The sequence below is a fragment of the Saccopteryx leptura genome, chromosome 4 (genome assembly GCF_036850995.1).
Source record: "Saccopteryx leptura isolate mSacLep1 chromosome 4, mSacLep1_pri_phased_curated, whole genome shotgun sequence".
Classification (NCBI taxonomy): domain Eukaryota; kingdom Metazoa; phylum Chordata; class Mammalia; order Chiroptera; family Emballonuridae; genus Saccopteryx; species Saccopteryx leptura.
This window is the reverse complement of record NC_089506.1, coordinates 181,156,857-181,169,472: the sequence shown is the minus strand read 5'-3', so window position 1 is coordinate 181,169,472 and position 12,616 is coordinate 181,156,857. Positions and strand designations below refer to the sequence as shown.

The 12,616-nt window shown below is 52.4% G+C and overlaps 1 protein-coding gene across 1 annotated transcript in view; it reads right to left on the bottom strand.

Annotated features, from left to right (window-relative positions):
- The window catches only part of PRDM6 (PR/SET domain 6), a 104,101-nt gene extending 93,230 nt beyond the window's left edge, over window positions 1-10,871 (bottom strand). Inside the window, exons 1-2 of the mRNA XM_066379923.1 lie at window positions 10,295-10,871; window positions 989-1,296 (exon numbers count right to left, since the gene is read on the bottom strand). Of these exons, the coding sequence (XP_066236020.1) occupies window positions 989-1,296; window positions 10,295-10,871 (885 nt within the window). The remainder of the gene's footprint in view (window positions 1-988; window positions 1,297-10,294) is intronic.
- Window positions 10,872-12,616: the final 1,745 nt, after the last annotated feature.

Here is a 12,616-nt window from a genome sequence, read left to right as displayed (position 1 = left end):
ATTATTGCCTGGCCTCAGCAGGATTTACATATTCCCCTTAAAGGTAAGACTTCTAGCATCTTGTATTTCATAAATAACTCCATGGTTGGGAGGTGGCTACGTAGTGAGGGTTTACCTACAGGCTCAAGGTCTGTCTCTTCAGGGATGGACCTCAATAATCAGCCATGAAGCTTTGGGAGAAAGCTCAGGTTAACATTTTTCAAAGAGGTTATTTTTAAATAATAACTTCAGGTAAGATTGTGCTAATAATAACTTCAGGTAAGATTGTGCACTGTCCTCAATTGGGTTTTACCAAAGCACTCAAAGTTACTCTATGTTTTGATTTTCTATCTTTTTGAAGATTGCATCACTGTACTACAAAAGGACAACAGAGAACAACCAGGATTTGTGATTTCTGCTTCATAATACCATATATATATTATATATATATATTATATATATATAATTTGCTTACTTCAGGAACTTTGAGAGTTATGAATTAAACATACTGCAGTCTTTCAGATTCAGTGTTTACAAAAAGTTTTTATCTGACAAAAGGAGCCTGACTCTTTTTCTTCCTATTCATGCTGGTGCTCCTTCTTGCTCAGTGCACAGAAATACTTCGAGGAGCTTAGAAGGGACACAGAGTTCACCTAGCTCAATCCTTCAATGCCCAAGCTCTCTGCTCCATCTCCTCAGCAGGTTTTTCTTTCTCTCAAGATCCCTGGAGATCAAAGATCAAATCCATCCCAGCTGGAATAGAGACATGTTGAGGTGATTCCACCTGTAGACACCTGCAGGCCCTGTCTTCTAGGCGGGGCTCTGCATCTCTTTATTGCAGGTGGGGGCAGACACCAGTATTTGCATGACCAGAGAAATCTATTCTCCACTGTTACTCTCTGGGAAACACTGGAGGCTCTCTCTGAAGTTGACACCCTCCAAAGGCCAGGCTTTTTGAGGGCCAAGGCTTTGGCTCCAGTGGCAAGGTGTTGGGCGGCTGGCAACTTACCTCCCAGAGATGCTGCGTGTTTCTCACGGCGCCGGCCTGCACCTTCTCTGGGGGCAGGAGTACCCCCTGGAAGGGCCCAATCCAGGTGCCTTGCTGGATCCTCTGCGCCGCACAGATGCCGTAGGCCAGGCCGGGCACGGTGCTGGTGCACAGGCACACCTCCCGCGGCAGGTCCCGCAGCCACTCCGGCAGCTCCGGCGGGGGCGCGGCGGCCGCGGCGCTGCCCGTGCTCACCAGCCTGCGCAGCGAGTGCAGCGGCCCGTGCATGGGGCACTCTCCATGGCGGTTGTCCGCGCACATGTCGCAACCTGCCGGGGACACGCGGGAGGGAGGGGAGGGAGAGGTTAACTCCGCAGTTCCGTGGGCCATCCTCGGGTAAACCCCGGAGACGACAGCGTTATCCCCCGCCCCCCGTTAAGCCACCTGCAAGGGAGAGGACGCCGTGAGGGCACCGAGGCTACTGGGAGCAGGAGAGGTGAGCCTGAACCGCCCCCTCGGAACCTGCAGCTCCCCAATCCGCCTGGTACCGGGTCGGGACCCTGGGCGCCCCACAAAGCCTCCCGAGCTGGGTGCGGCTGGCGTTGCGTCTCCGGGAACCGACGGCTCGCGGCTTCTCCTCCCGGTTCCTCTCTGCCCACCGCTCCCTCTCCCCCCATCCTCTCCCCGGGTTCCCGAGGGCTCGCCCTCCACCTGGCGTCTCAAAGGGGGTTTATCGGAGCACCACGAAGAACGCCCGACAAAGAGGGCCTGCCTCTTGCCTGCCTACACGATACCTTTAAGAGATTCTACACTGGTCGCCCAGATAGATACATGATGTTTGGCTAGCCCCTTTTTGCAATTATAGAAGGCACTTTATAAATCACCAGGGCAGGTGGGCGAGCTGTCGGCTGGGGAGCGCTGTGCCCACTCCTCTGGACCCACGCCCCCCAGAGCCTGCGCCACAGAGCAGAGCTGGAGCCCCAGACATCGGCCACCCGGGAGCGCCGGGGGTCCCTCGAGCGCCTCGGGCAGGGCCCGCGCTGGGCATTGCAGCAAGGTGGGGACTGGCGAGAAAAGGAGGGCTGTCCTGGAGGGTTAGAGGTGTCTCTGCTTGAGGGCCAGGTCTTCCCAGAAACCAAAAAGAAACGAAGAGCAAATTTAACGATTGGGGTAATGGGTCTCTAATGATCAGAAGGGTTCAATGGCAGGGGCTCCTTCTCCTGCCCAGACGCTGATTCCCCAGGCTGCATGCTATTATCTGGCGTTACAAACTGAGAGTTGTGAAGCTGTCTCACCCGACGTTCCCCAGAGCAGCCGGAGCTGGAGGCGACCTCCCACCCTCGGGGCCGGGCTGTAGACACCCAGTGTCCCTCGACTCAAACCCGAGGGAAGAGGCCAGGCAGCCGCGGGAGACAGGGTCTGCGGCGACCGCGCTGTCGGATCGCAGCGCCCTCCGGGTTATTAATGGGCCTGGCGGAGCCGCCGTGTCTGCGCCCCGGGCCTGCAGACCTGCCTCGGGGAGACAGCCTCGGCGCCCGCCGGCACAACCCGGCCTCCCTGGCCCAGCCTCCCTGGGGAGCAGCGGCTCCCTGGAGCAACAGAGCCCCGTGGCACTGAGCCTGATACTGAGCGAGTCCCAGCAAGAGTCGATGGCGAGAGCGGAGCACCAGCGTGTGCGCCGGTGCTGAGTGTGGGTCAGCCTTGGGGCCTCCGTGTCCCCAGGTCTTGGTCGAAGCCAATCCTGGCGGATCGCACAGGGTGTGCCCTCTTCATGCTGAAGCAGACAAAATGCCCAAGGAACTTGTGACAAAGTGAGTCAGTGAAGAATCCTCACCCAAGGAACGCTTGATCAAAACCCAGCATGGTGGGCGACCCCTCGCTTCGCTATTTGCTTCACAGGGAGCTGAGGGTTTACTATCTGAGCATCCCATCTCAGGGAAAGGCTCCAGTCAGCTCTGCCTCTCCAGGGTCAGCTACTTCTCCATTCCTTCCGAGAGAACCCAGGAACTGAGGGGGCCTTCTGACTGCAACTCCTCACAGGGGTCCTCAGGCTTCTCAAGTGGAAAGCAAAAACCAGTTTCTGCAGGTAGTGACGGGTCCATGCCTCTGAACCTCCATCACAAAAAGGGCCCCTCTTCCAGCAACACAAACTAATGAAAAACTATGTCAGGCTCTGCTTTTGACCTTAGGACCTAGCTGGAATGTCTTCTCACCCTTCCCAACATGTCAGCCCTTCCAGAACACATATACTTCACAACACCCTCTCGAGCTTCTGACTGTAAAAGTAAAAACTTCAAGATAAGGGGGAATGGAAAGAAAGACCAAAACTCATTATTACCAAGTGCCAACTATGTGCCAGGTATCTTGACCCAAACAATCACCATATTATATCTAAGTGTCATGATTCCCATTCTGCAGATGGGTGACCGAGACTTTATGAGCAATATAACTTGACCACAGACCAGACTACACTGGAAGAGAAAGATTCACAGTCAGATCTGCCTAACTTCAAACCCTCCAAACCTAGAGATCCAGGAAGACTAACGAAAGCTGGGATATTCTTATATCGAAACTCATAGCTCAATCTATAGAACTGAAATATTTCACTGAAATCACTACTTGGAGGGGGGCACAAAAATTGCTGCAGTATGACTGAATTACAGAGATTTCTCTTGTTCTTTCTCACACCTATTGAATTGGAGTTGAAGTAAGAAAATAAGTTGAAAAGTAAATATTGTCCATAATTTTGAATTTTAGTGCCTAACTTTAGAGATGACCTTTCAGCACCTCAACAAAAATAGCTTAAAACAAATGACAATAAGCAAAGGCAATATGCCCGTAAAAATAAATCACCCCAGGTTTTTGATTAACTGACTGTCCCTTACTGGTTGGCTCAATGAGACAAAGGGTGAGAAGCAAAAGCCTTTAGTATTCACTCCCCTAACAGTACATATCAGAGATTCTGTCAACTTCCAAAATCTCCATGACATGGACCGTCACACCAACTATATCAGTAATAAAGGAACACAATTGCCAACCTTAGCCACCACCCCACAGAGAGCAAGCACACTTTTGATATTTGTTATTCATAATAACATTATGGCTAGTCCTTTCTCCAACATGTTCTCTAAAGCTCTCTTCAACTTAAGTTTCATCTGTTTCCATGTGATGTTGAAAAAAAGCTTAGTAGGATTTTGCAGAGTGAAAAGCTGGGTCTCTTCCAATATTTAGGAGACAACATGCATGTTAGGTCCACAGCTGAGTAGGCAAGGACAACCCACTTTAATTAGTCCACCCAAAATGAGACTTCCCAATTTATAACCCACTTTGCGGTATATCAAAATATTCTGTCAGAAAAGTTGACCAATTGCATCAAAATACATGTTATATCCTAACGTTGCTAGGTTGTTGTTTTGTATTTTTTTTAATATACAAAGCTCTACCACTGAGAACATTTGGCTTCTGACTTCTGTCTTGGAGTCCCAAAGAGGCCTGAGGATGTCTAAAACAAGAAACTGATCACTCGAGGTTGACAAATGTGGCACAAGTAGACAAACACTCCAGCAGAGTATTTTCTAGACAGCAAGCCATAAACACCTACATGAAAAGATTATACACACACATATAAAATCCATATATTACACACAGCATTCCATACCAAGCAATACATAATACAAGTCTATCTGTAATCATAAAAAGGAGATAAATGAATGTCTCTACTTTCTCTTAAAATCAGGTGAAGTTTTTACAGAAGTTCATAATTATTATTCATAAAGGGTTTTCTATATCTGTGACAAATATTATGATATTCTCCAAGCAAGATACTTTGAAATGCCATTTCAGCATTGGGTTATATAAGAAATCATGTTCCCTTTCCTACCTTGAGTAGAGCTGTTCATGCTCCTGTTTATGGGTCCCAGAATAAGGGCAGGAGTTATCGTTAAGTTCCAGACTTTCACCTACTGACTTCAACACCAGGCCAAGAGGAGTGAAGAGCAGACTTTCACTCTTCATTTCATAGCCTTTGTACTGTTTGAATGTTTGTACACGTACATCCATTACTTTTGTAATTGAAAATAGATCTATTTTAAGGTAAAGGGAGCAAAACAGGCCAGGTGTTTATTTTGTTTTGTTTTGTTTTGTTTTTCCTGGTACTTTCATTTGGCATTCTAGGAAAGGTGGGAATATAAAACGTTTAGGGGCTTTTCTGGTGTCTGGAGAGGCCCAGAGGCATGTGTGGATGCAGGCGGAACTTGGACCCATGGGAAGCACCAGGCCGGGGAACGACAGGCCTGGGTCCGAAACACCTCTCGCAGCTTTCGCTTGCCCTCCCCAGTCCTCGAGAAACAGAACGAAGGAGCAGCTGAAAAGCCTGCCGCCCCGCCTGGGCAGAGGTAGCCGCAGGGCTATAAATCCTCCCCAACCACCGCTGAGGTCGCAGCCCTCAGTCTCGCAGGCTGAGCCCGATGGGGCGGCGCCCATCGATCCTGGCCGGGTAACGCTGCCCCAGGAGTGCCGCCTGCCGGCAGCTCCTCCTGCGCTCTGGAAGGGGACCGGCCGCTGGGGCAAGGGCAGCTGGAAGCCTCCTGCACCAGGGTTCACGCCCTCCCTCTTCCCTCCTTCTCCAGCCAGCCCTCTCCCCTGGCCCTCTCGGTGGCTCAGCTGGCTAGATGGGGTGGCGATGGACGACGCCTGCAGTGAGCAGTCAGGCTGGGGGCTGGAGGGCCCCCAAACTAGTCTGCATTTGGAACGCCTCGCCCCCTTTCCTGCCAGCGTAGGCCTTTCTTGCAAGGCCAGACGTGGCTGCTGCCACAGAAATCCGGAGACCCCATAGGCCTCACCACCCACCAGGTCCTCTCCTTCTACCCAGCAAGGGTCTTCTAGGCTCTGAGGATAGGGTCTAGGAGCAAAAGGGGAGAAATCAGCCAGGCCACCAGGAAAGGTAGCCGATTGTGGTCGGGCCCCACTGGAGACCCAGCTGGCGCAGAACCTTCTGGAGGGTTCTCCCTAGGCGAGTTTAAAGGTCCTGGCCCACGTCGGAGGCGTGGGTTTTCCACACTCGTCAGGCTGCCGGCTGGACCCTGGGGCTAAGCGGGAAGGACAAAAAGGGGGAGGAAAAGAAAGAGTGGGGGAAGGAAATGCAGATTTTTATTTGTCTCCCAATGACTGCATTAATAAATTAGATGGGAGTGCTGTGTGCGCGGGGAGGGAACACTGCGTGGAGATAAACCTCGCTGGCCCTGCCCCTGCGAAGCGGCCATATACAACGCGGAGATGATGAATAGGAGGCGTGAGAAGAGATCGAAGCGGGTCTGGGCTGGCTCCACTCGCTCCTACAAAACTATAGGGCAATTAATTGTGGCTTGTCCCCTCATCCTTCATCTCCTGGTGGCACATATCGATGGAGATTACTGCTGATGGACCATTTTATCACCTTAAATAAACAGTCGCCACCTCTTCTAACCTCAATCTAATATATGGCTCTATGTTCAGTTTCAAGGCGCAGGATAACGAATGATGTAAAATAACTAAATCATGTGTGTTATGGGATGGGGCTGGGCCCGCACACAAAAAGAGAAAAAACAGAAAAGAAAAATAGAACAACACAAAAGCCCACACACTGACTGACGCCCGGCCTCCCTCCCACCAGGGACCAGGTCTGAAGTCCAAGTCACTAGCTGGCCACTGACAGCCCTGATACTGGGCAGGGGTCTGCGGCCTGGGTGCCTCCCGCGGCAGGAAAGCCTGCTGGTGGGTGACTGGACTCCGGAGCTTCCCAAACAGGACCTGTTTTCCAACTGGGTTGGAAGAAAGTGGGGAATGTCAGAAAATACTCTCCTTTATCTCTTTCCCTGACTCCCAACCGGGAAAAAATAGTGCTAGGCCCAGATTTTTCTCTCTCTCCTGGCCACTGTCTCCAAACTCTTGGAAAGGGTGGCAACTACCAACGGGACAGACTAGAGCCCTCGCTGTTCCTGGTGCTGCTCCCTCCGCAGCAGAGCTCCCCGAACGCAGGAGGAGACAGATCTTCAGCTGGGAGAGTTGCAGAAGGTCCTGCTACTTGGCAGGGAGACTCGGTGAGGGCTTACTTACCTCTCACCTCTCTGCAAGGTACTGGGGGAACAGCTGCACAAAAATTTTTTTTTAAGGTATGAAAAGCTAATTGGCTCAGCCCTTTCTGTACAAACACAAATGCCAGGCACGCCCATGGCTGCCTCTTACTACCTTTCAAGAGTAGTGACAGGGTCTCAAAGAACACAGCAGAACCTGAGAAGGGGCCGCTGCCACGGAGCCCAACAGTATCAATGGCTTCAGGCAACCCAGCAGCAATGAGGGCAGTAAAATTATACAAGAGGAAGAAAGGGTCCATCCCCCAATTATCTTAAAGTCTGCCCCACCCACCAGGCTTTAAAGAGATGAAAGAAGAGGTAGCTAAACATTGAGGGTTTCAGTGGAATATGTACTTCAATCATAGAATGAATTGAATACATGCAGTTAAGATAACATATATAATAGAAAAGCCCACTCAGCTAGCTTGTATGGTTTCTGCTGTTTTTAAATCTTTTTTTGTGTGTGTGTGTGGGAAAGAGCGCTAAAAGACCTTTCACCATGGTATTACCACAAATGCCAATAAAGTTTCAAGGTGAGATTACTGTTACTGATTCACAAGTGTCACTCCATTGCTGATCCCAGGCAAAATGCTACTCTTCTGTAGAATATAGGGAAGTGAGGAGGCCCTTTCTTTGCCTTGTAAGAAAAAGAGAAAATGACTAAATACTAAGTAACAAAATAAAGCACTCTCAGTGGTCTCAATAGTTCTTTTAGAAGAAGATGGCCAAAGACTGAAAGGAAAACTAGGGAAATCTTTATGTCATAAATAGGTGCTTTCCTTCTGCCTGCCTCTCACACCCTCCCCACTACACACCCAACTACGACTTGGGAAGGAGGAGAGCTCTGATTTCCACCTTCTTTCAAGTAACAAATACACCAACTTCCCCGGCCCAGGGAAACCAGTTTCCCATCCTTTGCATTTCTGATTTCTTTTAAGCCCTTAGTTAGATTAAACTCAATCACCTCTCACTTCATCTTTGTAATACAATCCCATGGTTTGAAATGAGTGTCCATGCTTGCCCAGAGAAGTTCCTAAAGGAACGGGAGACCTGGTCTCTCAGAATTACAGAGCTACCCCTGCTTTCTGTTTTCTTTTTCAATTGCCCTTTAATTAGGGAGAAACGTAAAGTATAATAGGACAATCTGACTTCCTTTCCCTTGTCTTTTCTCCTGTACTTTGTATATTGAAGCAATCTACTCAACTCAAAAGGAGATACCAAAAGACTAACCCAATAGAAATAATTTAAATAAATCATACTTCATTTCCTCCAGCCAGAAGAAAAAAAGTCACCTGGGCAATAAACTGGTTCAGAGAGCCATATATTAATTCAGAATCTATCCCAGTTCTTTCGCTGATTAGTCTAGGTTCTTCTCTGGTGAGACAGACGATATTGAATCTCAAAACTACATTGTATAAACAGTATAGGGCTTTGGGGTACACTGCTGGTGTCTTGTTCCGTACTGATTTAATTCAGAAGAGAAACTGCAAGCTTGATGAAGCATTCTCAGCGCACAGTGACTACCCTTATACTTAACAGTAAAAAAAAAAAAAAAAAAAAAAAGCCTTTTCCAAGCGTTTACCTTTTTCATTTCACATTTTAAAAGAATTGCTTTGAAAGCAACACATACAAGAAATTCAGTAGGAGTTAGTATTTTTGCACTCCATTAAGACAATATAATTTTTAAAATTTTTCTGACACTGAAATACAAGTGTCTTAACTGCAGAACTTGAGTAGAAACCCTTGTTTTAAACCAGTCCTTAACCTCCAGAGTCAAAAGGAACAAAGTAAATACAACTGTCCTTTTTTATTAATAATAATTATCTCCATTAGAACAATTATCTCCCACTATTATGAAAAGATTAAGACAGCTTAACCACTAGGCTCATGTCCAGTGGTTTCATCAAAGTAATGACTTTGAGAGCCCTTCCAATAACTATAACCTGAGGTATTTTGGTTTTACAACGAATTGAAAAGTTCATGGAGTGGTAGACATTCTGCAAGAAGGGACATATTCTAAATAGAAGAATAAAAATGTTTATGATCTACACACAGAAGCTAGATGAAGAAATAAGAAGAAGAAAATGATGAGTGCTGATCTTTCAAATCCTGTATTGCTTTCAACCTGACTCTCTTAACCTGATTTAATGTTCTCTCCAGAGGTCTCTGGAAATATATTTAGCACTTAACCCAACACATTAGGTGTAAACATATCATAACTTTTGAAATTACCAAAAAGAATCGGGTGTAAAGCAATATACGTACATTTCTGGTCTTCATTGAGACTCTTGTTCCAAAAATCTCAAAATGGAACCGTACTAGCTAGTGATGAGCGTTCAAAAGTAGGAATATAGGAACCAACGCTGGATAAAACCTGGTGTTTGATTAGGCATTTGCTATTTACTTGGGAGACAAGGAGAGTAAGCTCCTTAAACTAAATGTCACCCAAATTGTACAAATAAGTAAACCTGGCTACGAATGGCGAACTTGCGAACGTTTGCAGGGTCGAGGGTGCAAGAAGAATGTGGGATCCGCAGGGAACCACCCTATCCTGGAGACAGAAATCTTCTAACTAAGCAGCTGGCTTTTTCCTTTTCTTTTTCTTTTCTAAATAAATGGTAGACCTAAAAATAATGCCTGCCTGCAGAGAGAAACTGACCAAAGAGTTATCGTCCCAAACTCCCACTCCCGTGAGGCCCGGCCGGCCTGCAGCTCCCGGCCGTTCCCCTAGCCTAGACAGTCCCGCGGCCCGAAAACAAACGGACTCAGTTAACTGCTGAAGTAAGGTCGAGAGGAGAAGCCAGCCCTGGAATCCACGCTCCCCAGAAATCCTGAGCCCCTCTAGTGTTTTCTCGGGACCCCCCATCACGCGCTGCCAGTAGCCGACCTTGCCCAGGCTCTGTCCCCCCACCCCGGGAGGGCACAGATCTGAAAGCCCCCGGCCGGCGAGCGACTCGAGTCCCACAGACTTGGGGCTGCGAAGTAGAAGATGAGAGGAGGGAAAGAGGTAACCCCCAGGTGCCACCCGGACACCCCATCCGGTCTACTTCCTTCTCTAACAACAGAAAACTTTTGCCACTGCGCTCCGGGAAGCGCGGGCCGCTGCCTGGACCAGTCCCCCACCCGGGGTCCCGCTCGTCCGACCCGCCTCCCCGACGGGCGCCCGCCCTGGACGGCGCCAGCGCCACGGGAGAGAGCGCCGGCTGCGGCTACGTACGGTTGTTGGGGTCGCTGGTGTGCTGGTTGAGCGGGATGATCTCCATGCGCTGCTGGCCGTACAGGTAATAGTCCAGCTCCTCCGCGCTGCAGCGGAAGCGCGGGCCGCCCCGGCCGTCCCCGCCGCCGCCGCACTTGGAGGGCCCCGGCCCCGAGGCGGCGCCGAGACACAGGTCCTTGGGGGGCAGCGGCTCCGCGGCGACGGCAGCGGCCAGAGGCGCGAACACCGGCAGCTGCGCCACGGGCAGGGCCGAGAGACCCGCCAGCGCGGCGGCAGCGGCGGCGCACGAGGAGGCGGAGGAGGCAGAGGTGGAGGAGGAAGCCGGGGTGGAGGAGGCGGAGGAGAGCGAGGCGGGCCGCGGGCGCAGGCTGTCCGGCGGCGGCTCTGCGCGCTCAGGGGGCGGCGGCGGCGGCGGCGGCGGCTGGAGAGGCTGAGGCGCGCCCAGGGGCCCCGCGGCACCGCCGCCCTTGAGCGGGCCGCCGCCGCCGCCGTGCGGGAAGAGTTGCTGCCAGTGCTGCAGATAGGCTGGGTCCACTTTGAGGAAGGCCGAGCCGCCAGGGTCTCCGGGCTTCAGCATGTCCGATGCCTCACGCTGGGGGCAGAGGACAGAGAGGAGGGTGCGCGTGAGCCGGGCCCGGGGTTTGGTGCGAGAGGGGTGGGCAGGACGGCGGCCGAGACCCTGGAGCCGGAGCTAGAGCCCTTGGCTTTGCGGCGGCAGCCCGGTTCGGTGGCTCCTTCCTCCCAACTCCGCTGGGGCGCAAAGTTTACTCTGAAGCCGCCGCACAGCGCGGTGGGAGCTGTACACGCTGCCTGGCCTCGCAGCGCGGGGCGCCCGGCTCCGACCGGGCACGGTGGAAGCCGGAGCGAAGGCGCTCCCCGCAGAACTCGGCTGCAGACGCAGCCCCCGCCCTCGGCCGGCGCCGACCCCAGCCGGAGTGGCGCAGCGCCCGAGTCGCGCTGGCCTCCGGCGCTAGGAGGCGGGTCAGCCTCGTCCCCACCCACCCCCGCCAAGCTCAGGACCTCCAGCCTCCTATCCCCGGGCCCAAGACACGCAGCCCCAGAGGAGCCTCGCCTTACCTGAAAACTCGGAGCCGCCGCCGGCGGGTGCGTGCGTGCGTGCGTGTGTCTCGGGGAGGGTGCGGGAGCGTGTGCGCTTCGGCTGTGCTACATGCCCCTGGCAGCGCGGGAGGCAGACCTAGAGATCCCGCGGCGAGCAGGGGCTGCGGAGGCCCGCGGAGGGCACGAGAGCAGCGCTGCCGAGAGCGCGGGCGGACCGGGCGTGGGACGGGGTCGCTGTGTGGGGTTGCGCTCGGCCGCTGCCGCGTCCCGGCTCTTCGGCTCCACGCTCTGGCAGCCTCTCGGCTGGACACGTGGGTTTTACGACAGCACAAAATACGAGTGGTGTATGCGTGTGTGTGTGTGTGTGTGTGTGTGTGTGTGTGTGTGAGAGAGAGAGAGAGAGAGAGAGAGAGAGAGAGAGAGAGAGAGATGTAAGGGGTGGGGGAGGTGGGAGGCCGGCCAGAAGAACGAAGGGGAGGGGAGAGGGAAGAAGGAAGTTCTAACTCGGCTGGATCCGCAAACTGCCCGTGCGCCTCCCGCACAGGCACCTCCTCAGCCGTCCCACCCCCGACTTTTTTTTTTTTTTTTTTTTTGGCGTGACGTCTCCCGCGCGCCAGTTGTCTCTTTCTGCCCATGATGTGTCTTTTCTAGGTGCTAGCTCCCTGCCCTGAGCCTGAAAGCAGTGGAAACGCAGACACCGGAATGCACATCCTCTCACGCTCCGCTGTCCGCATCCGGGCAGGCGCGTGCGACCCGGCGAGTGGGCCAAGTCCCGGGACCGGATTTGAGCTTTTGCCCGTCTCAATTTTTCCAGAAGTATTGCTGGGTGCCAGATTCGCCTAGCCCGCCACGCAACTTCTAGCAAAAATGCAGGGGGGGGGGGGAGAAGAAGCGGGGAGTTGGGGGCGGGGCGGAGGCACGCTGGATTGAAAGCCTCGGTCCTCAGAGGAGAGGCAGGCTTTGTTAAGCTGGGAAGACGTGAGACCGCGGATCTCTAAAGGGCGATGGGTCTAGGCAGGACTCGAGCCTGGCCGCTGGGCTGGAAGGCGGTTGCAATGGAGTCCCACACCGCCCTGCGCTCAGCCTGCTCACTCTCGAGTTGTGTTCCTGGGGGACTCGCGCCTTCTTCTTGTTGGCATCCGAGGCAAGTATCCAGAGCTACGTCTAGTAGTACAACTGCTGCCAGACACGGGCGAGGCTTGTTTGCCCTTGGCTGCCTGGGACTGCCCTGGGTGGTCATGGATATAGGTTTCTCGCCCCAAA